The sequence below is a fragment of the Zymoseptoria tritici genome, chromosome 2 (assembly GCF_000219625.1).
Source record: "Zymoseptoria tritici IPO323 chromosome 2, whole genome shotgun sequence".
Classification (NCBI taxonomy): domain Eukaryota; kingdom Fungi; phylum Ascomycota; class Dothideomycetes; order Mycosphaerellales; family Mycosphaerellaceae; genus Zymoseptoria; species Zymoseptoria tritici.
Window position 1 is genome coordinate 3,038,616 of NC_018217.1, and position 25,886 is coordinate 3,064,501.

The following is a 25,886-nucleotide window of genomic DNA, read 5'->3' on the forward strand; positions in this document are numbered from 1 at the left end:
TGTATCAACATCGATCTGCTCGCAATCATGCATAGAGTCTTGACTGCACATTACAAGCCCGCCTCTCTCCAGAACATGCCGGTTAAGTCTACCGCACCTCTTCAGGATAAGTCTTTCACTCTTTTACACCTCAACCGGATTCGCTGTCGATCCAGACAGATCAAGTCACCTGTTCGCACTGCTTTTCCCCACTCACTGCATATCAATAGCGATGTCAGGCCGATGTCATCGGAGCTGTACCGTGGTAATGGGCACCTATCATAAGCATCGTACCTGAACGTCCCAAAAATATGGCATGGTCTTCTCACGAATATGGCATTGCCAGAATACATCTTGCTCACAATGCCTCTCCAAATGCCCTCTCGCCAGCCATGGAGAACTCACCCTTCCGAAAGCTGCCACGGGAGCTGCGACGGAAGATTTACAGATACGCCCTCACCAAACCTTACCCAATCGAACTCCTAGCCGTCAGCACCACCACCAGACATAGCAGACTCCCCCGACTCCTTCCAGCTCCGATCTCATACATGCGCCACGCCAACATCCTCGCCCTGACGATCGTCTGCCGCGACCTCTACGAGGAAACCATCCCCGTCTTCCTCCAAGAAAACACCTTCCGCATCATCACCCAACTCGACGTCCCATCATGGGGCCTCACTCTGCACGCCTTCAACCTCGAAACCGCGCGCGCCCTACTTCTCTGCAACGCAAAACTCGGTCTCTGGCTCCTCGGCCTGGATGAGAACCTGCCCCACCTCCGCAACTTCCAAGTCGAACTCTGGCCCTCTCCAAACCTTCGCTTCGAGCGAATGGTCTCGACCTACCGCATGTGCGGGTTGATCTTCTCCATTGTGCAGAGGCAAAGTGGTGTGGATTTGGTGTTGAACTTGCGTGTGCCGTGCTCCGATCCGCTGGGTATCGGGGGTTGGTTTGAGATGTCGTTCATGGGGAGTGATACGTCCGCCGCGAGGATCGGGCTCGAGGAGAGTGAGGCGCGCTTGAAGCTGCAGTTGGAGGAGAATCGTGCGGGTCTTACTTTCGCGCAGATGGAGTGGACTCATACCGCGCGAGAGGCTGATGTTCGTCGGATTCAGATGCTTTTGGACTTGATTGAGTTGCATCCGAGATGGTGGAGACGAGTTGTGCGATCTACTTGATCGTGAATGTGGAGGATCAATCAAACGACTCTCTCTGGTGCGAAGATATCGAACATGCCTCTCGAACGCATCCCGTCACCCCAGAAGCCACACAGTACTCCAACGCCGAATGGGAGAAGATTACGGCAAGGGAGAGAGACGAGTTGGGAACGTCGTCCTAAATTACCAACACCAAGCGACGAAGGACTTCCGCAACATATGTCGAAGAATCACAGCCTCCCTTGAACCCGGGACCTATAGATCCACCCGACGTTATAGAGTACTACCAGAAGTGTGCTAACGCCCGACATGTATCTTACATGCCATACGCTACTAGAGACAAACACAAAGTGCATCTCCGCCCTCGCCGAACGAATTTGGAAGACGACTCCCTATCCATCAGATCTTCTAGCTTAACTAACAGGCCCTTAAGCGACATGTCCACATTGCTCCTGCATTTGGAAGGCGAAGTTTTGCGCTCTATCCTATGCAATATATTCCAGAGCCAAGGGGGATGTCACCCACGTTCGCCTCATTAACGCAACATGACACAACGCTCCACGACGACGTGAACCCTCTCGCTATATCCAACCCCGACCACGACCAGCGAACCTTCTGCATACTGGCATGATGCCCACCGCGACTGGAAGGCATTACACGCTGGCACGATGGTTCTTCGAGATGATGGAAAGGCCACCATGGGAGGAAAGTGTGTGGCATGGGACCATGGAGCCTTGTTGATGCTGGCGCATGGCGACGCATCGTGGTTATACAGGCGATGGGGTATTGCATCGGGCTGAACGTGGACGCTGAAGCTCGCATTTTTATTTTCTTTCCATGTTTCGAAGGCATTGATAATTACCCAAAAGTTTTGTTGGCGACTCTTCGAAGCGCTTGGCTCTTGTTGAATTTGTCATTGGAATGGTGAGATTGTTTATTCGGCACTGTATGGGAATGAAGCGGACAGAGAATTGCCGGGAAAGAACTTGCATAGACACCACACAGGCGACTCTCAATTCAACATATACACATACATCCTATTTCCTCGGCTTTCCCCTCCCCTTTGGCTGCGACTTACTCTTTACCGCACTCTTATCCTTCAGCTTCCCACCACCACTCTTCTCCATCCCCTTAACAGTCGCACTCTTACTCTTCTTCCACATCGCGCCCGCCGCCCGATCATCCTTATCCTGCAGCTTCTTCTTATCCTTATTACTCAGCTTCCCCTTCTTCTTCCCCTTCTTTGCTTCCTCATCCGCCGGCCCATTCAACGCACTAAAGCCCTTATCCCGACTCGCCTGCTTATCCTTCTCACTCTCAAACCACGTCTTCCTCGGCCGGGCTTTGATTTCCGCCTCGTACTTGACGATGTTGTCCGCTTTGGTCAGGTCGCGATCGACTTGCTGGAGGGCCTTCTCTTCTTTCTCTTCGCGAAGGACGTCTTCGACTTCGGACTCTAGAGCTTCGAGCCGAGTTTGCCAGGCGTCGACGTCGGAGGGGTCGATGGTACGTTGCTTGATGACTGCGCCTTGAGCTTTTCCTGATTTGACGGCTGCTTTGACAACTTTACGGTCGGGTTCGGCGGCGAGAGTGCATGATCGGCCGGTTCGTCCAGCACGGGCGGTACGGCCGACACGATGGAGGTAGATTTCGTGGGACTGGGGTGCTTCGTAGTTGATGACCGTTTCGATGCCTTTGATATCCAGACCACGGGAGGCGAGGTCCGTGGCGAGGAGGTAGTTGGCTTTGCCGGTTCGGAAGGATTCGATGGCGTTGATGCGTTGTTCTTGGGACATGCTGCCGTGGAGTTCGGCGGCGTTGAGGCCGCAGAGGGCGAAGATGACTCGGACGCGATGGGCTTCCTTCTTTTGGCGGAAGAAGATGATGACTCGGTCGGTGTAGACTGATTCGGCGAGATTCATCAGGTATGCTAGGCGCTTGCTTTCTCGGCCGGGTCGCAGACGGACGAATTCTTGTACGAGACCCGAGACGGTCTGTCTTTGCGCGTCCACGAGCAGGCGAACGGGTCGTTGAAGGCCGACACGGATCAGGTCGTCGACTTTTGAAGTCATGGTAGCAGAGAAGAGCATGGTCTGTCGAGATTTCGGAATCTTGTTCAAGATCTCGTTGAGCTCGTCCGCGAATCCCTCCTCAAGCATGCGATCTGCTTCGTCCAGCACAAGAATCTCAACAGTAGAGACCGTGAAGGAAGCTGAATTGCGTTCAAGATCAATGAAACGACCAGGCGTGGCGATGACGATGTCCGGACGGAGCTTGAGCTGCTTCTCCTGCTCGCGTGAGTTGAGACCTCCGATAGCCTGTCCAAAGGTGATGTCCGTGAAGCTGGCGAGCTTCTTCGCCACGGCGAAACATTGAAGCGCCAGTTCACGGGTTGGCATGAGGATGACCACGCGAGTAGTGGCAGTCCGTTTCGGTCGGAACAGGAGACGCTCGAGGATTGGAATGAGGAAAGCACCTGTTTTACCTGATCCAGTCACAGCACCTCCAACCAGGTCCTTGCCTTCCAATGCGACTGGTATCGTCTTTGCTTGAATAGGTGTGGGTGTGTTGAAGCCGACAGCCGCGAGACCTTTCAAGATCGGTCTTGACAAGTTCATCGTAGAGAAAGCAGTAGCACCAGGCGCAGCGTTCTTCGACTCGCTGTCGTTCGCGAAGAAAGCATTACGCTTCTCCGTCTCGACGGCGTCCTCGCCATTCTCCGATCCAGACTCTGCAGCCACGTCGTCCGGATGAGGGACATGCTTTATGACTTCATCTCCATCATCCTCATCTTCCGCATCCTCCTTATCACCCTGCTCTTCCCCATCTCCATCCTCACCCTCATCCTCGCCATCCTGAAAACTAATCGCCGTCGAAAACTCCTCCTCACTCCCCTCCTCTCCATAATCCGCACCAATGCCCTCATCTTCGCTATCCTCCTCCTCCTCCTCCTCTTCATCCTCACTCTCAACCTCCCCCTTCTTCTTCGTCTCCTCTCCATCACTCTTCGGCCGTCTCCTCGCAACAATAGCCTCAATACTCCCGGGCTGACTCGCCAGATCCCCACTCAACGCCCAAGTATCCAGATCATCCAACGCCGCATCTCCACCTTCATTCTCGAATTCAAAGTCCGACTCGAGGTCGGCATCTTTGTCTTCTCGTTGTTTCTTGACGGCGGATTGCTCTTTGACTTCTCGCTTGCGTTTTTTGCTGGGTGGTGCGGCGGGGTGTTCGATTGCGACTTCCTCCGTCTCTTCGTCGGAGACGTCCGAGTCGGAGAGAGTGGTGATTAGGTCGTCGACGGGCATTGTCGGCGCTGGGTTGGTGAGAGCTTGAGATGATCGATCGTTCAAAAAAAGTTCAGGCGTCGGCTGAAAGAATTGAGCTTGGTGATGCCGATGTTCTGCCGGGGCAGCGACGACCGGACTGGAGTCCGCGACTTGCCTCTCTTCCCGACTTTGAGCGCCCAAGAACACATCCGGTTCGGTCAAGCAATACGCTCTCCGGTCAGCAGCTGCGGGACAGCGTTGTAAACTACATCGCTTACACGGGCACAATCTGCAGCAACAGTGATCAGCACTAATGCAGCACAACGAAGCTTTCGTCGCGTGCTTTCATGCGATCAATAATTGCCTCAGCTAGGAGGTACATCTCATCTGCCATAAGTACCGCTCACCTTCCTCTCGCATAATCCATCGTTTCTGCTTCTTTCGAACACCGTCTTCCAACCATGCCTTCGAATCGAATTTTTGCGAGCGAGCCTGTCACCGCAGCCAGCGTCTCCAGCACAAAACTCACTCAGCAGCCTACCAGTCACACTCACCGCACGAGAACCAAGAAGCACACATCGAGATTTTCGAATTTTCATTTCCTACCACGTCTCCTATCTCACTCACCCTCCAACACGCCTAATACAACACCGTCTTGACCTTCCCTCTAACCTCCTCAGGCAACTCCTCCTCCCCAATCAACCCCAACTGCACCGCATCTCCCCAAAAGAACATAGCCCGATGCTGCGCGTACCCAAGATAATCAAACTCCTCCTCCTGCTCCTCGCCATCCTCCTCCTTCGGCATCGCCAATCCATCCTCGCCAAAAATCTCCTTCGCCACGTCCTCACCCTGCGACAGTTCCGATGCAGGCGAGTCTGGGTCGAAAAGCGGCATGCCCGGGACTTTGGCCTGCACGATTCCCCACGCGACCCATTGCGCCGTGTTGGCGAGGCGCCACATGCGGGTTTCGTGCATGAGGTGTTTGACCTCGGCGTCTTCGGCGGATTTGGTAGCGGCTTCGGCAGCGAGGTTGGTGGATGAGGAGCCGGGCGGGACGCGAGCGTCGAGCATGAAGTCGGAGATGCTGGTGGTGGAGCGACGGGCGAGGTCGGCGGGTCGAGCGGAGTCGGGTGTGCCGACGGGAGTCATGTGAGGTGTGTCGGTCGCGGCGTTGAATTGTGGACGGTGACGGACGTAGGCGCGGATGAAGCGGTCTTGTTCTTCGGGTGTCGGGTAGGTGTTTGTGTTGCAGGCGTAGGGTTTGCGCTTGTCGTGGTAGTTGTAGCACCATTCTGTGAAGTGGTTGGCGAATTCGAGACCAGGTGTGTTGGCAGAGGCATACTCAAAGTCGATGACAACGAGCTGCTTGTGGCTGTTGGCAGGGAGGAGCAGTGGCGATTTGCCAGCGGGTACAAGACGCAGAATGTTGCCATACTGAGTATCGTTGTGGGCGAAGACGAGCTGCTCGCGGAGGTGCTTGGAGCCTCCGTATTGCGCCTTGAGCCATGCGCGATACTTCTCAACGACCGCCTTGAATTGCTGCCAGGGCACTCCACAGATGTAGCCACGGCGCATCCATGCCTTTGAACCGGTGGGCTTCGTGTTCGGGTCTTGTGCCGCAATTTGTGAGTCCATCCAGGTGACGATCTGCTCGACCCGCTGTAACCACTTGTCCCAGTTGCGCCACACAAAAGGACCGTCATCGCGTTCTTGATCCAGCAGCTCGATGCCATCGTGCAGCTCGCGCATGCGCTTGGCGATCTGGCGGCTCGTGCTGGCATCTTTCAAATCTTCAGGTGTGAGTGTCTCGGCGTGGAAGAACTCCTCGAATCGGCCATTGGCGAATGTTCCCAGCATTCTTGGCCCGATTCGCTTCCTGGCCAGGCGTTGGAGAATCGCGAGCTCCGCCTGACGATCGATCAAGTGCTCGACTTGAGGACCGTAAATGCGAAGCAGCAACTTTGGTGGAGGCTTGGCAGTGGTTCCGTCCTCCTTCTGCAGCGGCAGATCTTCCGGTGGAGAAACGACGTATACTGCATTCGTCAGCGCTCCGCTGAGACGCTGGACCTCGACCGAGCCGCACATCTCTAACGGGACCCTCCGCCAACCTTTCAGACGCAACGTGTGTGAGAGGCGCACAATCTCAAACTTGAATCTCGACCATGCATCATTGTCACGGACCGAGCCAACACGCTTCAATTCCTCCTCACCCGACTCATCCGAGACATCCGATGCACCACCCGTGTAGGAAAGAGTCTTGGAGTTGTCGAGCACAACATCGCAAGTCGGCACCAGGACATCTCCCTCAAAATATTCTGTATCCGATGCGCTGGACGGCTTTCTAAGCAGTTTGCGGGCAGATGACTTTCGTCTGAAGTGTGGAATTTTCCGTGCGGAAGAGCGCCTGAGATGTAGAGTTTGCTTCACGATGCGCTCAAGTTTCTCCAAGTCGAGTGATGTGTCCGAGGCGTGTGATCCGCGCCTTGGCCGAGATTCTTTTCCATTCACGGGAACCATCGAAGTCGGACTGGCCGGTGCACTATCATCTTCGGCTTTCCGACTCGCTTTGCGATGGCTTCGTTTGGCTCGCTTCTCCTTGATCCAGCTGGACACCTGATCCACCAGGGATTCGAAGTCGTCGACATCGTTCAGATTTTCGGTGGACTGATTCTCATGAGAATACGAGGCTCCATCGAGAGTGGCGTTCAGAGATGGACTGGAGGTTGCAGCCGGCTTCCCGGAGAGCCTCAGATCCCTGGCGCTCTTAACACGAGGTTTCCTCAGCTCTCCCAAATTGGGAAGCTCTTCGTAACTCTTCTGATTGCCCAGCAGTAAAGGTGAGATGGTCTCTGCATGTGGGTCGATGGAAACAGCTGTGAATGACAATTAGTCGATGTCGGAGTTCCGATGCGCACGCTGCCAGAAACGGATTGATGTGAAGGAAAATGGACGTGTGTGTGGAGATGCAGCCACTCGGGCGAAATGAGGTCTGGCAATGCTAGGCGCAGCGGACGACTGGAGGGGCGTACATTTGGGTTGTTCCGTTGTATGGGGAGATGCGCTCCTCTGGATGCCAAGTAACGAGCTGGGTGACGCTGCTTGTCGCGGTGCGGGTTTCATGTCGTCGGGAGGCGCCTCGGAGTGAGGCATGCCACGGAAATGTGGTCAAGCAGAGGTGTGATGATTCGAAGGCGGGGAAATAGATGGTGAGGGTCGCGGGCACGGCCTGCTTTGTCTTTGCGCGATGACGGAAGTGAATTGCAGGGAACAGTGCTTGAGGTGAAGTCGCGTGATTCAAAATCCAGTAAATGTTGCGATAAGAAGAGGGAGGCGGAGGTGCCTTCCAGCCTGGCCTAGACCGTTTTCGTGGCAGGACGCTTAAATGCGCGACCAAGCAGGGAAAGTGGGCACGCAACAATTACCTTATTAATGCCCTGAAGGCGAAGAATGACGATGCATATCCAGGTCCCGTCCCGTAGTTCTAGCACGTGCAACACATAATTTACCTTATGCTCCAAGGTAGTCTCACCGGAGCTCCGCCTGAGAACGATGGCCCACGACCCCACGTGTTGACGATTTTAATGGATCGGCCAAAACCGGATTGGCGCATGCAGCTGGAGGCAGTCTAAGGTAGACCTCTTTATTAGAGTTCAGGGCTCTTCTTACTTTAGACCGCACCTCAGACCCATACATGGCCGACGAGAACGAGAAACGGGATCTGCAGCGGCGGCGGCGAGCCCTTGTCCCCGCCTCGGAGTTGCTTCCTCAAGCACCGCAAACAGGCATGGTCCAAATGCCAATCCAGCCGATGGTCTGAATGTATCATGGTATCAGTGAGGGAAAGGCGACATGATGAGCGCGACGGAGAGCTGATAGAAGGAAACTTGCAATGCGATCACATGTACAGATACAGCTTATATCCATCCATCCACCGCACAACTATCTCCTTATGCAGCTCATATCCTCCAGCTCTTCCCTCATGATGATGCTACACTACTAATCTCATTGAGCTAAACATACAACAAGCCAACCGAAAGTGATCCAAACAGCCGGCCGTGTCCATTTCCAACAAGCAATGGTGGAGATGTTACCCTTTCCCAAATGCGAACAAAAAAAAATCCAAAGCCCGACGTGTTCTTCACCGAACGAGATTCCCTGCCGTGGGGTATAATCCGAAAATGTGTCCGCAAAGTTCCTCCTCCCAATTCCATTACCGTTCATCCGTCCATGCACTTTTCCGTTGCTGTGTGGCCGAAAATTCCCGCCCTCCATGTTCCGTTGATGCTCGAGCGAAATGCACCAGATAGCCTCTCACCAACTCCTTCTAAGCAGCAAGAGATCCTCTTAGCAACGCCTCCCCTTCTTCGTCGTCACCCTCCCTTCCCTCTTCTCCCTCTCCTGCTCCTCCCTTTCCTGCTGCACATGCCCCGGATACCACGCCCTCAACTTAGCAAGGACCTTCTCCGCTTTCTTCTGATCATCGTACGACTCCAAAATCCTCGTTTCCAAATACTCAAACGTACAATGGAGATTTCTTTTCCCACTCTTCGCCGCTCTCAAATGCGTCTTGAAATGATCACTCGCATTATCACTCCTCCCAATCCCTCCCTTCTTCGCCGTCTTGCAGTTAGGCACGGGACACCAAAACTCCCTCACATCCGTGTGCATCTTGGCGTGGCGCTTCAGATGCTCCGCGCGTTGGAATTTTCGGCTGCACGCTTTGCTGGACACGGGGTCGACGAAATCACAGACGTTGATTGGAGCGGTGTTTTGCGCGGCCGGGGCGACGTGGAGTTTCCCGTGGGCGTCGTAGCCGTTCGATGTCCATTCGACGCCTTTGTATTCGAAGCGGAAGCCGTGCGTTTCGTGGGTGTGCCAGGCGCGGGAGGCGGTGGCGGACTTGTTGTTTCGGGTGGGTTTGCGGGAAGTGCGGCGGGAGCGGATGGTGGAGGAGAGCATACGGGTGGGTGGCGTGGAGGTTTCGTGTTTGACGGAAATGAAGTCCGAGTCGTCTTCTTGGCAGAAGTAGGAGGCGTCAGGACTGGGGTGGCGGACGTCGACCCAGCCGTTGTTGAAAGAGGCTTGGCTAGAGTTGAAGCTGCCTTGGTAAACGTCGGTGGTGTCCTCGGGACCGCCAGGGTAGCCTGGGTAGTCATTCATTTGGTAGTCGTCTTGCGGGTTGATCTGCGACGGCACAACGATCTGTTGTGGGGCGTACATTGATGGAGGTGGTGTGGCGAAGTTCTGGAATGGCGATGGTTCAAGCCCAGTGTGCATTGCCGACGGAGGATTAGCGTACATCGATGAAGAGACGGACTCGCGGCCAAAGCCCATGTTGATGCTCATGTTGAGAGCCATGGGAGCTTGTTGAGTCGACCAGGCATCGTTCATTGGTGACTGTAGGATGGGCATAGCATACGCATCGCTGACACTGGCGCTGCTAGTACGTGGACCGGACTCGACGCCCGACAGAGGATGGCTGAAGGATCCACTGAACATCTGGGGAGCGAGAGCGTCCATCGCGCAGCCCTCTGGGATGGAAGAAGTAATCATTCCCTGTCCATCAGGATGATCGGACCAGTGGTGAATATAACTTTCATGCGACTGTCGCATCGACTGAATGGGCGTGGCGGGTTGCGAGTAGCTACAGATCGACGACGACCCAAATCCAGAAGCATCAGACATGGCGGAGAAAGCTAGCGATGGGCGTCTTGAGTCCTGACCTGGTTGAGTCGGGGTATGAGGCCATGAAGTGTGAGCACGAGTATCCAATCGTGGAATCGATGGTCCGCGGCGGGTTGGAGTAGTGTTCGATGACATCTCGATAATCTCTGCGGTGGATAGTCAGCATGTAGTTCTTCCAACATCGTGGCAGTCGACTGCATTGTATGCCCCGTTCAGGCATGCAAGACATGAACACCACAGAAACAATCCAAGCTCACAATTGCAAATGACCGACCAACAAAGGAGAGGCAGACAGGAGAGCAGTCAAAGACTTCGTGGTATGCGTGCGTGTGTGTGCGTGCGGGTGTGGGTGTGTGTAGTGATGACAAGATAGGGATGGATGAAAGACGGGGAAAGGCATGGACTTTTAATCCGGCCCCAAACAACGACAACGAGGCTCGATCCAGAAACTCACCATTGTGAAACCGCATCTTAGGCTATTCGACTGTCGGCCAGGTAGCATCGATCGAACCAGAAGACGTGTTGCGGGTCGGCGGAGGGTGGTGCACGCGGCACGATCACTGGCCCCAGCGCTTCGCAACAGTGAGATGCGGAGTGTGCAAATGCCAGGTACAGCCGTTCCGCGCCGAGTTGTTCCTTGAGTCAAGCAACCAGGCTCGATGAGGCGTGATTCCCAAAAGACCGAGAGTATGGATTGTTGCGTCGCGCAAGGGATGTTGGAGATGTCGGCTTATTAAGAAGAACAGTTCGTTTGGAATGGAAAGGGTGTGAGGATGGCAGACGCGGGCTTGTGTGGCAGGCCTTGCGGAGAATAAGTATGCAGCTCAACTGTTCTCTCTGCTATACTTGCCTTGCGGGAGGTCCTCTTACTCAGGCACAAGTTGGAAACCCGAGGGTATGGTTCGAGCAGAGGCCACATCTGGGAGGGTGGTATGCTCACTGTAACCTCAGCCGTCGCGCCGCCACAACGAAGGAATGCAACGACACCGATCACGCTCGATGTAGGAATTATCGATATCGGTGACTGCCGCAGATCGAGGCTTGAGATCGCCATCCAGACAGATTGACAGGATTGATCGACCCTTTCGTTTCGAGCGGCCGTGAGGATCTCCCGCCCGTAGCAATGTGCATTGTGGTGAACTTGACGAAAAGGCGGTCTGCGATTGACGATGCTACCCTGCGAAGAAAAGAGGATATATCGATGGACGCACAGACTGGTTTCGAAAATGATCGAGCAACGATTGGACCCATCGACGGGCAATACCGAATGCGCATCATGACCAACCTGCAATCGACAATACTCGGGATGACGGCAATGGTGCATAGCGATGTTGTGTAGCACACGACTGGTGCCGTATCGACCAAGTGGGTCTATGCTTCATTCTTGCCCTCGTCGACATTGGCAGGACGATCCTATACCATCAACATGCGCCGCACGTTGGTGGCTTGGTCATTAAACGGGCTTCTGCGTCCTTCTGTATTGATGGAGTTACATCGTCGACAACGGTAGACGCCACGATGCCATGCCATCACGCGTCCATCGGAGAGTGGCATATGTCAACGCCAGGGCCCGGACGCCAGTTATGCATTCGTTGAACAGCGTCTTTGTGTCACACCATGGCTATAGACTTTCGGGAGTCGAGTCTGGGCCGCCGAACAATGTTCTGGCACTCGCCCGGGTAGTTGGTCTTCTTGGTGGAGAAAGATTGTAAGCCTTGTGTTACACGACGTCCAAGAAGTGACAGGGTCCAGCCATGTAGATTCGGGAATTGGTTGGAATTGCGTTGCTGCAGGCTGTAGCGACAGGCTCCACTCTGGCATGTGCCTCGAGGCGGATTGTTATCAGTTTATTCGTATCTGCGCTTTCGTGTGCTGATGTCCTGACAAAGTAGACATGGCGGACAAGTGCATCTGCGGTACATTTTAGCCGCGCCCGCTGTGTCCCAGATCGCAGAGGCTGTGTGTACCCGTGAAAGATCGGTCCCAGCACGCAAAGGATACATGCATAAAAGTAGTCTCGCGCTTGACTGCCAAGAAGGATGGGAATTCCAACCTCAATTCAGTGAGTCTCTTGGTTCTCAAAGACGCTACTGCGCCTCGTCCCTGATCTCCAAGAAACCCATGCCTGTCCATCCCATCACATGCTTGGCTTCCGTTTCATCAGGCGCATACACGGGACCGACGAGCAAGGCCATGGACCCAGCGTGGTTGAAGAAGGCTCCACCATAGCCGCGAAGTGGAGCTTGCTCGTCCAAGCCAAGCTTCCCTTTGCGGGCGGCGCATGCGAAGTACAGCCCCCACTCTGGCAATGTCTCGCATTAGACCCTTGCCGGCCTCATTCAGCGACACACAAACATTGTCTGTGATGTAACGAACGGCCCGCTGTGGGAGAATGATAGAATGCTCCAGACATTTCGTTGCCCACACCTTCTCGTTGCGTGAGGTATTGGTCCAGATGTGCGTCTGGAATTGCAGCAGTCTGCAGTAGTAGTAAGATGTCGTTGCACAAAGTCTGATCATCGCGGAGAAGTATGCAGTGGCCTTTGTCCTCCCAAAAGGACCCAGGTGTCAACATCGTTGACTTTTGGACCCCACTCTTGCGAACATCCGATCATCAGGCACAGTTGCGGAGGCGCCAAACATCTGGTTCGGCGAGAAGGCCCCGTATACCGACGTGCCCTACCTCTCACAGCCACCAATCTATGCGCCAAGGTGATTGACACGATTCATGTCACGCCTTGGCAATCCTCCGATACGGCGAAGGTCAATTTCCAGCATCCATTTTCCTTCCATTCCTTGAAATGTCGCTCCACTATCGTCGTCCGAATTGTGGCGATTGAATCCGGGGTGCTCCTCGTCAGAGTGGATCTGTAGCTGCGAGTCAATCGAAACCATCACACAAACATTCCAGACCGTACTTTTGTCTCTTTCTTGCTGCAATGGTGATCGAAACTGCAGTCATCTCAGGTACTGCACGCACAGCATATGCGAGGATGTAGTCAGTCGAAGGAGTGCGTTGTCTGTAAGAGGCTTGATGGAAAGGCCCTGCGTAGAATTGATTCGGTTTGAACGTATATTTATGCTGCATGTACGATACCTGAAAGTCCCGTACAATGTCAAGTCAATCGGGTTGATCATGAAGGCCGCCATCCATTCCCATTCACAGTGTTGTTACCATCTCTCGACACTTCGTTGACGGCGCGAAATCCGCCATGGCTCGAAGGCGCTTGAGTTTTCGCACTCTCGATCGCAACTTGCTGCAACGTCACATCGCTCTGTGCCTCTCCATCATGAACAGGGTCGTAATTGTGCCGCTTCATCACATCGTTGGGCGAATCCTTCGGCTTGCCGCTGGCGCCGCTCCCCGCAGTGTGGATCTGATCGCCTTCGATCGATTCTTTGGCATCTTGTGGGGTGAGATCGCTGAGATTTGAGGTTCCATTCGCATGAGTCGAGTGATCGCCTTCATGTGAAGCAGCATCGGTGCCGCTCGGAACCGAGTCTGCTGGTAAGGCCTCTGTTGACCGCACGCTGTCCTCGAATCCTTGTCGTGCCAACTCTCGAGCATTGCGCAGCCCTTCCTCATCTTCGCGGATCTGGTTTTCCTGCTCTTCCTTCTCGCCTAGCGCTTCAAGATCTTCCAACGGATTGCTGTCATCGTCGTCACTCTCCTCTTCTGGCTCGTCATGGCCGTAGCCGTTATCATTCGTTGGAGAGTAAGCGAACCCGGGATAGGCAGCATCCATCAGATGGTCCAATGCGCCAAGCTCGTCGCGACTGACATCCCGCCAATGGCAGCGGGCATGCTTTCGAGTGCAGCCTGCGCATGACGTGAGGTTCTTGATGCAATCCATGCGCAGGCGTCTGCATCGATCGCAAGGTGGCAAGACACGGTCGCCGCGAGGCAGGCCGTCCATATGGGCTTGGCAAAGTGGCCTGAATGGCTGACTGCTTTCAAGCGCAGGAGGAAGAGGACGACTGAAATTGTGCTTGAGCGGCGCGTGACCTCCACTGTAGCTGTGGTGGCCCATGCTGGACGACGGCCGGTGTGCGTAAGAATTGGTCTGATTGCTGGAATATGTCGGCTTGTTCGCAGAGGTCGAGTATGGGAGCGAGTCGTGGAGAAGATTCGGCGGGACAGGAGACAAAGATGACGCGTTTGAGATTGCTCTCTCGTGCGACGCGCCAGTAGTATCGCTCGGTCGAACGCCGTGGAGGTCGGCAACTGTGACCACAGAATGGCGAGTCTGCGCACGACCTTGGCCTTGATTGTGCGGGAGGCTCTCGAAGTGTCGAAGAAGCTCGGTTCTAACAGCAGCATTCGATCCAAGAGCTGGCTCGACTGTGGCAGCAGTGGGTTGCGCGGGACGGCCGTTGGTATCTCCAGAGTTGACAGCAACGAATCCTGAATTGGGAGAGGACGCTGACGTCGGCGCAGTGGTGGTCTGCAGCGCATTGGCTTTTGCCGGTGTCCCGCTTCCTCCCTCCGCCCTTCTCTCCAGTATCGCGGCTCTCCGGCCTTTGAGTCGATGGCTCAACTGTCTTGTCCGTGCAGCCACCATGTCCGCCGCGTTTGTGAGCTCTTTCAATTTCGCCTCCAGCACATCGCAAGTGCCCACTTCCTTCTCTTCATCCTCCCAGATCGGCAACGGTGGAATCAGCTCTTGACAACGCCCACTGTTGATGAATAGGAAGTCTTCTTCGGAGATCTGCACGCGCAACTGCTTTTGAGGATAGTAGAATTGGCAGACCCTCCTGCCCTCGGAGAATGTGCTCAATGTGAACTGGCCTGGATGTGATCGTGCGAATTCAATGACCTCGAGCCACGTGATCTGGTGCGAGGTGTCGTCGGAATTGCCAGAAGCGCCCTTTGAATGCGAAGCTACTATCTTCGGCGGAGACTCGAAGCAGCGTTCGAAGCGCTTGATCAGGATAGGACCCAGCGGACGTGCGCCCAAGTTGGATGCCAACGACTCATGGCGGTCGAGTATATTCCCATAGGCGGATAAGAGATGTAGCAAATTTTGAAGCGTGTCGTCCTTGTTGATGAGTGGTAGGTCCTCTTGAGACTGGCGAGCGAGATAATTGATGCTCAATTGACTGCTGGTCTTTGCAGATTTTGCCGCCGGCGCGGAGACGGCGCCCACAGAGGGACTTCGCTTGCGCTTGGCGGCGGAGGCGGAGACATCGATCGGTGTCGTCGCGGGATCCATGACTATCGCATTGTGATGAGAGGATGGACGAGGTGGGAGGAGAGGAAGAGTGGGAGGAGTAAGAGGAAGAGGAGGAGAGGACCCTCGGAAGGAAAAAGACGCCCTCCCGCCCCGGCGCCCCCAGTTGCGGGCGCTGGGCACACACCTCCACCTTACCTAAGGTAACTCCCGTCCCCGAACACCGCGCAGCGGAGGCGGATACTCCGCCGTCCACGAAGCGTAGTGCGCGTTCTCGCTGTATCATATCTCGTGTGATGAGGAGCCACGACGATAAGATGAGACCATCGCCTTCCACAACATTCGGAGAAGGCCTTTCACGAAGGAGGGGTGCTACCTTTGCTGCTCCGCCGCCTTTTCCCGTCAGCCGCTACCTTACGTAAGCAAGTGAACTCTAAAGGTAACCTAAGGTAATGCCGGCCCGCCCACAAACAACATCCGTGGGATGTCTTCCAATTGAAACGAACATCAACCCGACATGTCAGAACGCGCAAATTTCAGAGGTGGACGCGGAGGCCGTGGCGATCGCGGAGGACGTGGAGGCGGAGATCGCGGTGGACGAGGCGGTGGCAATGCTCCGGCAGGCGATCGCAAGAAGGAAAATATTCTTGATCTCTCCAAGTATATGGACAAGGACATCAATGTGAAGTTCAACGGCGGCAGAGAAGGTGAGTGCTGCGCAGAGATTGTGTTCGCGAGTAGCAAGTCTGACCTCGATCGCAGTAACGGGGACTTTGAAGGGATATGATCAGCTCATGAATCTGGTTCTGGACAATGTCAAGGAAATGACAAGAGGTTGGTGCTTGATTTGTATATACGAAGAATCATGCTGACTGTTTGTAGATGAGGAGGGCAACACAAGTTCTCGCTCTCTTGGTCTCCTGGTGGTCCGCGGCACATTACTGGTATTGATCTCGCCACTGGATGGAAGCGAGGAGATTGCGAATCCATTCGTGGTCCAGGATGACGACGACGAATAAAGAACGGTATTCTGGAAACTCAATCGCAACGGACGGTTGAAGTCTTGGGCCAAATCATGTCCAGCCTGGTCGAGACGAAGGCGGCAGGCACGAGCAGGGTCGAACAGGAGACCGCACGGACGTCACGGGTACCACGCCATTGATTCGAATCAAGGTCGTTGGCAACGAAGTCAAGGCATGAGCTGGCGATGCTTGCTCCTATCTGGTCCAACAAAATGACGCCAGTACGCAAGAATCCTGGCAGGTTTATACCGTATGATAGATTCTTGAGCTCACAAAAAAGATTTCTTGAGCCTGCTCCGGAATTATTTTGGAAACACCTCATCACCACACACTCAGAAATCGCAAGCATCATGTCCAAAAGTGAAGCAGGCAAGGACTCTTGTCGTCCGTAGGTAAACCTCTCTTCACATTTACATCGGATGATATTGGATCATCAAAAAAGAACAGGCGAGGATTGGCTTTTGAGCTCGCATGGAACACATGGAGCATTGAAGGGACCGCCAAATAGAGCTCATCATCCAATGGCTCACCACGTCGCGAACGCAGACGACAAACCCTCACTCGACATCACTCAATCCTCCCTCCGTCATCACCAAACCACTCAGCCCAGCCTCATCCATAGCCTCAATCAACACCTTCAGCTCCCCATTCCCCAACCTGCCCTCATCGCCCACAAGCCTTAACATTTCCACCAACCCCATCAAACCCTTCAACTCCTCCATCCTCGCCTCCTCCAACACCTTGACCTCCGCTTCCAGCGCCAACACACCTTGTCGAAACACCTTCCCACTAAACACTTTCTTCTCATGATCCATCCCCACCTCCTCCACCACATCAGCAACTGATCTCTTGAGATCACGCAGAAGCTCATCACAGCCTCCAGGTAACACCACAGGCTCAACATCTGGGTCGGAGTAGATCGCGGCGAGGGCTCGGTGTCGCAGAGGGAGGGACTCGAGGATGTGGATGAGAGCTTTGGTTAGGAGCTGTGGGCTCGGCGAGTCGGCTGTGAGGGTAGAAAAGTCGTGAGAGGGGAGAGCTTTGAGATAGTCCATCCAGAAGGTGAGTTCGGTTTCGATTATTCCATTGAGGATGTCGAGGTGGATCATGGCGTTGGCGGCGTTTTGGGGTGGAGGTAAGGGTGGTTGGGGATTTTTCTTTTTCGAGGGCTTTGTTTTGCTCGTGGTTTGGAGGGTTTGGAGTGGACGCCGAGTGGGTTTTGCTGTTGGCTTGGGTTTTGTGGCCGCCCTGACTGCTGGCTTTGGTGGCATAGCTGTGGTAGTGGGCTGTGGAGATTCGTTGTGCAGAGCTGGTCAAGCTTCGGCAGTAAGACTGCAGTGACATGTGTGCGCACTGGAGTGCCATTCACAAGCGATGCTGAGATTGATCAGGTTTTGACGATTCTTACAAGCTTCATGTGACGGCGGTCTAAAGCGCTAGCGGCGGCAGAGTGAACAAGACTGTCTGAACATGAGTTCTACACGATTCCAGATGTGAAGTGGATATCTCGAAAATGAAAATGTATTCACTGTGCTTCTCGTAAGTTTCCAGCATATGACAGTCTCATCCTATGGCATTTGGTGCTGGTCTGGTCCCATCCTCTTCTGTGCGTGCTCCAGTTCTTGATCCTTCTATTATTCATCTTCGCTCGAAGATCCTCGGCCAGCTTTATGGTTCCTTTGTTCATGCATGAGCCGTTTGCTTCCCTACTGTGTCGTCGGACCAAGTTGAGTGGCTCTTTCGCCTATCTTGTCATCCCAGACGATTGCTCTCAGATCGATGCCCGACGACGAAAAAGCTTTCAGAAAGTAGTCTTTACCATCTCCCTTCCCTCACAGCATCCCCATCATGACCAACATATGTTTTGCGATCTTGTTATTCGTCGCCGCGTCTCTCGGTACCTCATGGGCACCGGCATGCTCAATGACCAACCGATCATACGCATTCTCATGCATCGAAGCTAGAGTTCTCGCCTGCCGAACATACGGATCCGCACTCCCCATCACATGCAAGATCGGGATCTGAAGTTTGACCGCCGGCGTAGTCAACGAGTGGTACCGTCTCAGCCAGACGGGCTCGTTGACGGTATCCGGGTTGTTGAGTATGAACTCCTTGCCCGATTGCAACAGCTCCAATTCGCCGGCGAATTCACTTCGCGGGTCCTTTCCCGATGCCGCGATATCTTCCCAGACTTCCTTGCCGCTCAAGTCGTCGGCATTGAACGGTAGTGATGCGCCGATGAAGACTCCGAAGCGGAATGGTGGTTTGGTGTTGGCCTTTTGTCGCTCGAACATGAGCGAGGTGGCGACGCAGCAGCCTTGGGAGAAACCTAGAATACCGTCGAAGGGTCCTTCGTCTTCGATGATGCTTTCGATCAGGTCGACCGCATCGGCGACGTCTTCCGGGATGGGAGATTTGTAGAAGGCGAGGTAGGGAGGTGGATAGATCTGCTTGATGCGATCTATAAAGGTCAGCTCTGATACGAGTGAAGTCTTGCAAGGAAGAAGGTCGCTTACCATCCGGCGGCTCGCAGTCCATGGCTCCATCGTAGAAGTCGAATTCGTGTCCGTAGCTCTTCAGAACGCTGGTGATCTGGTTCGTTTGCGCTTCAAACATCTGTGCGTTGCCGCCGACGCCGTGGAGACAGAGGAGCTTCATGATTGCTGGATGTGAATGCGGAGAGCTTGAGTGACTGTCGAGTATAGTTTGAGTTTGTAGTTAAGATTGTGGTTGTAAATGTGGTTGTGAGGGTTGTTGAATGCTTTGTGATCAACTCAAGCGGTAGGGTATTCGATTCTTATATCGCTTACCTTGAACTCTCAGCCCTCGTCAAAGGCTAGGGGACTAGACGTCGTCAACGCTATCGTCTAGATTAGTGCCCAGACATCGCCAAGGCTATTGCCATGTCGTCGTCAAAGCTATGACCAGTTGTTGTCGGGGCGAGTGGCCAGACGTCGATCGCTCGGCGTATATCAGCCCACTCGGAGCATTTACCATATGAGAGGAACACTTTGGATCTTCATCTAGAAGAACGCAGTGGGTCGATGTAGCGAGACTAATCGATGGTGACGAATAATCTATGTTCTGCGTCGCGTGGTGTCCCACCGGCCTCCAGGGGTGGAAACGGGTTGGGAGAGGAATCTCGTGACGGGTGCGGCTCCGGTGATGATAGCTCTCACCGATCTGGAGCGCCTTGCGACTAGGACCTCTATGCTGCGGCTTCAGTGTGTTTCATAGACACACGAGTGGACTTTCGATTTAGCATAGAAACCATGTGATGGGTGGGCCTTCCGTGTTTGCTTATTGGACCCTCTGGACATCACCCACACGAGACTCAGCCCTACCAGCACTAAATGTCGCCATCCTGAGATCTTCGGCGAAGGCCGCCTTCTCTCCAGACGCAGCAGATGCCTGTCCCGGCCGTAAGCACAACCCCGATGCCATCGTCAATACTCAACGGGCGCAGCATGAGGATCGCCTCGCATGGCGAGCATCATTGATCTCGCCACTCCATCGTATCTTCAGTCTGAATGTTTACGGTCCCGATGCCATCGAAGGAGATTCGCCTCAATTGAGCGTCGTGTGCAGGAGTCGATGTGAGTTCACTGTATCGCGGAGATTGGATGCTAGAGGATCGACGATGGGGGTGGAGTTGACTTGCTCTGCGTTCGCACATGACCTGGGGTCTTATCGCTCGTCCAGACCTCTTTCGGACGCGAGCAAGTACTTGGATGAACGGACAGCTCTTGTCCACAGCGCCATCAACGAGTCGAGGTTGGGCGCTGGATATGACAATGGACACTTAGCGTCAGTTCAGAGCGCGAAGACCATGGCATCGGACAGTCGACCAATTCGCAGATCATATCTGCTGCGTGGACGTCGAAGCCCATCTCTTACTTCGGTTTTGCGGCCGCATCGGGGTCTGATGAAAGTGAGCACTCGTCTCCCAGGAGGACTCCAGACCCTCCATGCTCGGCGAGAATGTCCTAGGCGTCTCCTGACTGCATGACTCCTCAAGTCGACACTACTCATGGTGGAAAGCCAATAATCGAAGCCGCTGTGTTTTCAAGTAGGCTGTATTCCAGCGCGGACAATACCTTTGAGAAATTCGGTAATGCAGATTTTGGATGATGTCTCTTGAAAGAGAGCGATAGTATGCAATTCGTATGACCAAGGAGCATGAGTCGGCTCCAAGGACGTGGAGCAAAGGTAGGCATGAGGCGACACTCTCGATGTGTTCGAGGAGATGTCAGTTTTCTGCCAAGTTGTGGCCGATATTCCTCAAGCTTCGGATTCGCATTCGGGTAGCTCGCACAAACCCCAGTATACCTTAACATGACGGGGCGAGTGATCTACATCACCTCGTTACGCCATATTCGCGAGTCGGCCAGAGTGACGCGCAGGACGAGTTACCATTCATATTCACGTTCCTCCAACTCTCCGGACAGCCAGCTCTCCGGCGGCACACATGCGCCAGCTCAAGCGACAACTGTAGAGGCCGCCCTTGCGGAGCGTCATCCGCAAGCATAAGGATCCCCACGATCCTCGGACCCGACACCACACTCTTTATAGACTCGACCGCATTCACTTCTTCACAATGGCGACCGCCACGACTGCGCGCCCGTCAAATCCTTTGCGCGCGCGCCGCGACGGTCCTCGACTCAACCATGTCTCCACCAAGCGAGCCGCGACCACCGACACCAACGGCGATACGAGTACCAAGAGACGGAAGCTCGAAGAGCCATATGTCAAGACACAGGATTTCTATCTGAAGAAGTTCGCCGGGAGGCCGCCCTCTCTCGTTGTGCACCTCCACCAAAACTACTTCAAGTTCGACGGCCAGGATGGCAGCTTTCCATTGGACTCCCCCATGCGGTTCTTCCTCACCCACCTCAGGAACAAGACTGTTCCGCACCAGATGCTGGAGGAGCTGTTCGTGAACAATGTTCCATTCTACGATGGATGTCTCATTGTTGAGGTGCACAACCATCGTCAAGAGAATGGCAAGGACCGAGCGCGCAGCGAGACTGCAGCTGGCGATCAAGTCAGATACTCCATGCACAACTACACGAGCTATATTACACCATCACCATTTGCGCCATACCCCAAAAAGGCCGCGGAAACAGAAGCGGCGGACAAGGTCGAGGCAGAGTTGGCGGAGAGTTCGGAGAAGAGCAAGGCAAAAGGAAAAGGCAACGAGGGCCCGCATATTGTTACCCTGGTCCTGGAGCCGACAGAACTGTCGCGGCATGCTGAGATTGAGATTTTGGCGCGGACGCCGGCTTCGGAAATGAGAAGTGCAAAAAGGAGTGCAGATGGGGCAACACCTTCAGGTGGACAACCACCGACACCACACCTTTCTGTACCTCCAACACCTCTCATCGGCGCAAATCGATCGTCTCCTGGTCAGGAGAATAAGATGTGTCTTGAGCCGGAGGACTTGTATCAGTTCCAGGCAGAGGTCCTCCTTATGACGGAGGCACCTCTCTTGTTGGAACCTTTAAACAACCATAAGGCGTTGGATGTGCTTGCTCACCCACTGCACAGCGCCGTACCGCCGTCACCGAAGACTCGAAAGAGGACCACAGCAGAGATGGCGGCGGACGATGCCCAAGCTGCAGAGGCAGAGCGGAGAATGCTGATCATGGACGAGCGAGTCAAGCCATCCGCCCGATCGGGTGCCGGCACCAACACCGGCGACAATGCAGGCGCTGCATCGACTCTTGGATTTTCGAGGTTCAAGACGCTGACGATGGTCCGTGAGAGGCTGGAAGAACAGGAGAGAGTGAAGAAGGATGAAGAAGCGCAGGCCGCCGCCCAACGGAAGGCCCAAGAGGAAGCGCACGCGGCGCAGCAACAGAAGATGGTAGCGCAGCAAGAGCATTCCCGCAAGCTGATGAACCAACGGCAACAACTCGCTCGACAACAACAACAGCAGCAGGACCAGCGTAATCAACAGGCCCTCCACGCCCAGCAGGCTGCGATGATGGCTCAACATGCACAGAACCACCCTCAGCAGAATGCCATGATGATGAACCAGCAGCAGCTCAACTTCCAGCAACAGCAACAAGCGGCAATGGCGCAGGCGAGCCCTGTTGTGCGAAATCATACGCCGATGATGCAGAACTCCTCCCCAATGATGCAGCAGAACGGGTTCCCAATGACAGCCACTTCCAGCCAGCAGGGTATTGGCAGTCCTCAGCGACCGACGTCTGCTGCGATACCCAATGGCAATCTCATGGCAAGGCAAGTGAGCCAACAGCAACATGCTAGTCGGAATGGAACGCCACAGATGCAGCAAGGTACTCCTAATATGGCGAATGTCATGCCGAACGGAACTAGGCAGGTCTCTCAAACGCCGCGTATGCCACTCGCAAGTCCAGGCCCGGGCACGCCTGGCGGTGTGAATATGCAGACTCCCCAGCAAGCGGGCATGACTCCGGAACAATGGACCATGCTTCAAGCTCAGCAACGACACATGGCGGCGAGTCAAGGCGGCGCCATGCAGGCGGGATCTCCTGGTCAGAATGTTGGTCAAATGGCAATGACAGCCGAGCAGATTCAAAATATCCGTCAACAACATGCTATGCGGCAGCAGCAGTTGATGGCTCAGGCTCAGGCCGCAGGTCAGATGAATCCGAACGACCCTCGTAATGCTGCGATGATAGCGCAGCGCCAGGCCATGATGGTGCAGCAACAGCAACAGAACCAAATGAGGCAGCGCATGTTGCAGCAACAACAGCAGCAACAACAGCAGCAGCAACAGCAAGGCATGCCACAACAGCAGCTCAACCCAGGCCAAGCCGGCAGTCCTCAAGGCGTCATGCAGGGCACACCCAACATGAATCAAGCCCAGCTCCAACAGAACGGCAATGGCGCCGTCAATGGCGATGGCACCCAGGGACAGCCACAGCAGCAGTTGACGCCCCAACAGCAACAACACCGCGCGATGCAAATCCGCTCCGCTCAAGCTCAACTCCAGCAGCTCTCCGCCCAATACAACGGCTACCAAAACATCCCTCCAAACGTCATCGCCGCTTTGCCACCCGCCGCACAAGGCCTCCTCCGCGGCCAACACGCCCGTCAACAAGCGGCTCGCACGCAAGCCATGGCGATGAAAGCCCAGCAAGCGCAGAGCGCAGGCCAGGCGGTCGTCGGTACCAGCGGTGGCAATCCGGAGTACATGGCGACGTTGAGGAATCACCAGGCGTTTTTGGCGATGCAGCAGGCTCAGCAGCAGAATGGTATGGCAAATGGTGGGATGGTCAATGGCGCAGGGCAGCAGCAATTCGGCGGTGGTAATGGGCAGAATGGAGATCAGTTGGCGCCGCACTTTGCGGCGATGCAGCATTCTTTACAAAGGGGCAATGGGCAGGGTGGGAATATGCAGTAACGATGGTGTGGGCTGAGATGTGTGGACGATACCCTGGGTGGCTTCGAGCGAGGTGAGCTTTTGGAGTCAAGTGGAGCATTGCTTGGTGCTATGACAGTGTAGGACGGATACGAATATCATTCTGGTTGGACATGCTGATAACTGTCATGCTCTCAGGACGCACTCGATGGGCCTGTCATCTGTTTTCGAAGTACGCTACAACGCTAGAACGGCGGCGTTCCTCCATCATGACGTGCTACTCCGGGACACCGTGAACGATTCGGACGACTCGGACAACTAAAGTCGACGTGCTGAGTTATCGTGCTTCACCCTCCAACTCTCGAGATCTTGCTCGAAGGTATGAAGACACTGTGTCAGTCTCCCCTTTTCCAGGGAGCAGGACAGTCGTCCGTATTCTGCTCCCGCGTCGTGTGTTGTTCAAACCATCGTCTTTGTCCGCGCAAGCCTCCACAACCAAAGCTCAAAGCGACCGCGTCATCGTCTGCTGTTCAAATCATCGCCTTTATCCGCACAAGCCTCCGCAGCCAAGCTCAAAAGCTCAGAAACGATGGCCTGTCAAGAAAGAAGAAATGTCAGCACAGGGCAGGCCTTGGGCCGCCTGCCACGGCCACAAGTCGTAATGGTGTGAAAAGGGAGGGAAGGGGCAACGAGTGTCTTGACCACCGGCCTTGGCCCCCAAAGCCGAGTCCAAAGACCAGACAGAGAAGGCCGGCCCAAACGGAGTACTCGGTAACCAAACTCGTTGAGAGTCAGACCGTGAAGTTTGTCGCGGGCAACAACACCCCGTGTCTGTTGCTAGAACGCCCCAGACACAGGTCGTTGCTCCGGTGGTCCACCTGCTTTGCGTGATGTAGGGAGAAGATCGAGACGAGGCGAAGCTCGCTCACCGTGCGCTGCACCGCCAAGTGGCACCCTACTTAGTATCTCTCCTGCCAACAGTGGTGACGCGTGGAGTTGTGAGCTCTGGACGGATCGGCGGAGTGCTATAGCGATCGAGATACTTTTCGTTGCTCTGGTGGACATGCATTGCCGGTATTGGGGAAGTGAAGGGGAGGTCGGAGGGTGAAGGGTGAAGGGCGTTCGGTGTTTGTGCGAAGGATTGGAACTTCTCTTCCACCACCTTGCGAAGGCGGCGGCCAGCAGTGTTGTCTGTCGTCAGGTCAGTTCAGTACAGCTCTGCGTGATTGTCGTGAGCAGACTAACCTTGAGAGTTGTCGAGCGAGTGTCTTGGGGTGTCGAAGTTGTCGTTGTGGAAGATAGAAGAAGACGAGGATGGAAGAGAAGAAGATGAAGAAAACGTTGAGGGAAGAAGCGGACGGGCTACGGGTGGCTTGTTGACTCAGTGCACAGCCTCAATGCAGCGTTTTTCGCGGGACCGGGAAGTTCTGCGCTCAGGACAACGTATCACTCTGACTGGACTGCGCTTATGACGAATGGGACGTTGAAGCATGTTTGCGCAAGCCTCCGCCGCCGAGCCGTAAGCTCAGAGACGATGGCCTGTGAGGAAGAAGAAGTCAGCAGTGGGCAGGCCTTGAGCCGCCTGCCACGGCCTCAAGTGATAGTGTATGAACGACATGGTGGTGAAGTGAAGGGAAGTGGACAGTTGGCTAGCATGTCACCCACCAGCTACGCGCCCAACCCTAGCCCAGCGGTGGCTCGTGAAGACGTCCTTTCCGTAGCCAGGTATTGGAAACGACTCATTAGACGGGTAGACGCAAGGCCGGTAGCCCGCCCACCTTGCGCTGCACCGCCGAGTAACAACCACCCAGTATCTCTCCCGCCGACAGTGGTGAGGCGTGATGGCTCGAGACCTCTTGACGGCCCATCGGAATGCTAGAGCGCTCGAGATACTGGTCGGTTGCTCCGATGGACAACATGCATTGCCGGTGTTGGGGAAATGAAGTAAAAGTGGTAGAAAGGTAGTGAAGAAGGCGGTGGAGTGGGATGGGGTGTTCAATCTTTCTGCGCAAGCATCTCATGCACCGGTATGCCTCCAAGACTAACGCCAACGAGGGGAGTCGCTCCTAAGAACGTCCTTTCTGCCAGGCTAGCGCGAGATGACCACTCCTGTTGACGAGGGTGTATGAGGACTCCCGTGGCCATACAGCCCTCGCCGAGAACCCGCTTTCAGTGCCGTTCACATCGACAGTGGTGCGGTTGAGCAAGGCGCGAGGCCGCTTGACGCCGCAACGGAATGCTAGAATGCT

General features: G+C 54.7%; 9 protein-coding genes across 9 annotated transcripts; 2 read left to right on the forward strand and 7 right to left on the reverse strand.

Moving 5' to 3' along the window:
* Positions 1-445: 445 nt before the first annotated feature.
* Positions 446-4,444, reverse strand: MYCGRDRAFT_99289 (uncharacterized protein; the record flags this gene model as incomplete). Its single annotated transcript, XM_003855284.1, has 3 exons — positions 446-506; positions 1,466-1,469; positions 2,287-4,444. 3 exons carry the CDS (start codon positions 4,442-4,444, stop codon positions 446-448), a joined length of 2,223 nt encoding a protein of 740 aa, XP_003855332.1.
* Positions 4,445-5,044: 600 nt separating this feature from the next.
* Positions 5,045-7,039, reverse strand: MYCGRDRAFT_37582 (uncharacterized protein; the record flags this gene model as incomplete). The annotated part of the gene is made up of 1 exon (XM_003855283.1): positions 5,045-7,039. A coding segment is annotated over one exon (1,995 nt), but the record flags the coding sequence as incomplete, so codon positions are not given.
* A 1,713-nt stretch (positions 7,040-8,752) lies between these two features.
* MYCGRDRAFT_91121 (uncharacterized protein) lies at positions 8,753-10,550 on the reverse strand (the record flags this gene model as incomplete). The annotated part of the gene is made up of 3 exons (XM_003855282.1): positions 8,753-9,937; positions 10,132-10,239; positions 10,548-10,550. 3 exons carry the CDS (start codon positions 10,548-10,550, stop codon positions 8,753-8,755), a joined length of 1,296 nt encoding a protein of 431 aa, XP_003855330.1.
* Positions 10,551-12,180: 1,630 nt separating this feature from the next.
* On the reverse strand, positions 12,181-12,668 carry MYCGRDRAFT_91122 (uncharacterized protein; the record flags this gene model as incomplete). Its single annotated transcript, XM_003855281.1, has 2 exons — positions 12,181-12,395; positions 12,521-12,668. 2 exons carry the CDS (start codon positions 12,666-12,668, stop codon positions 12,181-12,183), a joined length of 363 nt encoding a protein of 120 aa, XP_003855329.1.
* Positions 12,669-13,830: 1,162 nt separating this feature from the next.
* On the reverse strand, positions 13,831-15,345 carry MYCGRDRAFT_68977 (uncharacterized protein; the record flags this gene model as incomplete). Its single annotated transcript, XM_003855280.1, has 2 exons — positions 13,831-14,263; positions 14,516-15,345. Coding segments are annotated over 2 exons (1,224 nt in total), but the record flags the coding sequence as incomplete, so codon positions are not given.
* Positions 15,346-15,786: 441 nt separating this feature from the next.
* Positions 15,787-16,593, forward strand: MYCGRDRAFT_55886 (uncharacterized protein; the record flags this gene model as incomplete). The annotated part of the gene is made up of 3 exons (XM_003855097.1): positions 15,787-15,971; positions 16,027-16,098; positions 16,147-16,593. 3 exons carry the CDS (start codon positions 15,929-15,931, stop codon positions 16,281-16,283), a joined length of 252 nt encoding a protein of 83 aa, XP_003855145.1.
* Positions 16,594-16,843: 250 nt separating this feature from the next.
* On the reverse strand, positions 16,844-17,395 carry MYCGRDRAFT_91125 (uncharacterized protein; the record flags this gene model as incomplete). The annotated part of the gene is made up of 1 exon (XM_003855279.1): positions 16,844-17,395. One exon carries the CDS (start codon positions 17,393-17,395, stop codon positions 16,844-16,846), a length of 552 nt encoding a protein of 183 aa, XP_003855327.1.
* Positions 17,396-18,118: 723 nt separating this feature from the next.
* Positions 18,119-18,944, reverse strand: MYCGRDRAFT_91126 (uncharacterized protein; the record flags this gene model as incomplete). The annotated part of the gene is made up of 2 exons (XM_003855278.1): positions 18,119-18,747; positions 18,803-18,944. 2 exons carry the CDS (start codon positions 18,942-18,944, stop codon positions 18,119-18,121), a joined length of 771 nt encoding a protein of 256 aa, XP_003855326.1.
* Positions 18,945-20,883: 1,939 nt separating this feature from the next.
* On the forward strand, positions 20,884-23,959 carry MYCGRDRAFT_108294 (uncharacterized protein; the record flags this gene model as incomplete). The annotated part of the gene is made up of 2 exons (XM_003855098.1): positions 20,884-23,675; positions 23,836-23,959. The coding sequence occupies 2 exons, from the start codon at positions 20,884-20,886 to the stop codon at positions 23,957-23,959; spliced, it is 2,916 nt and encodes a 971-aa protein (XP_003855146.1).
* Positions 23,960-25,886: the final 1,927 nt, after the last annotated feature.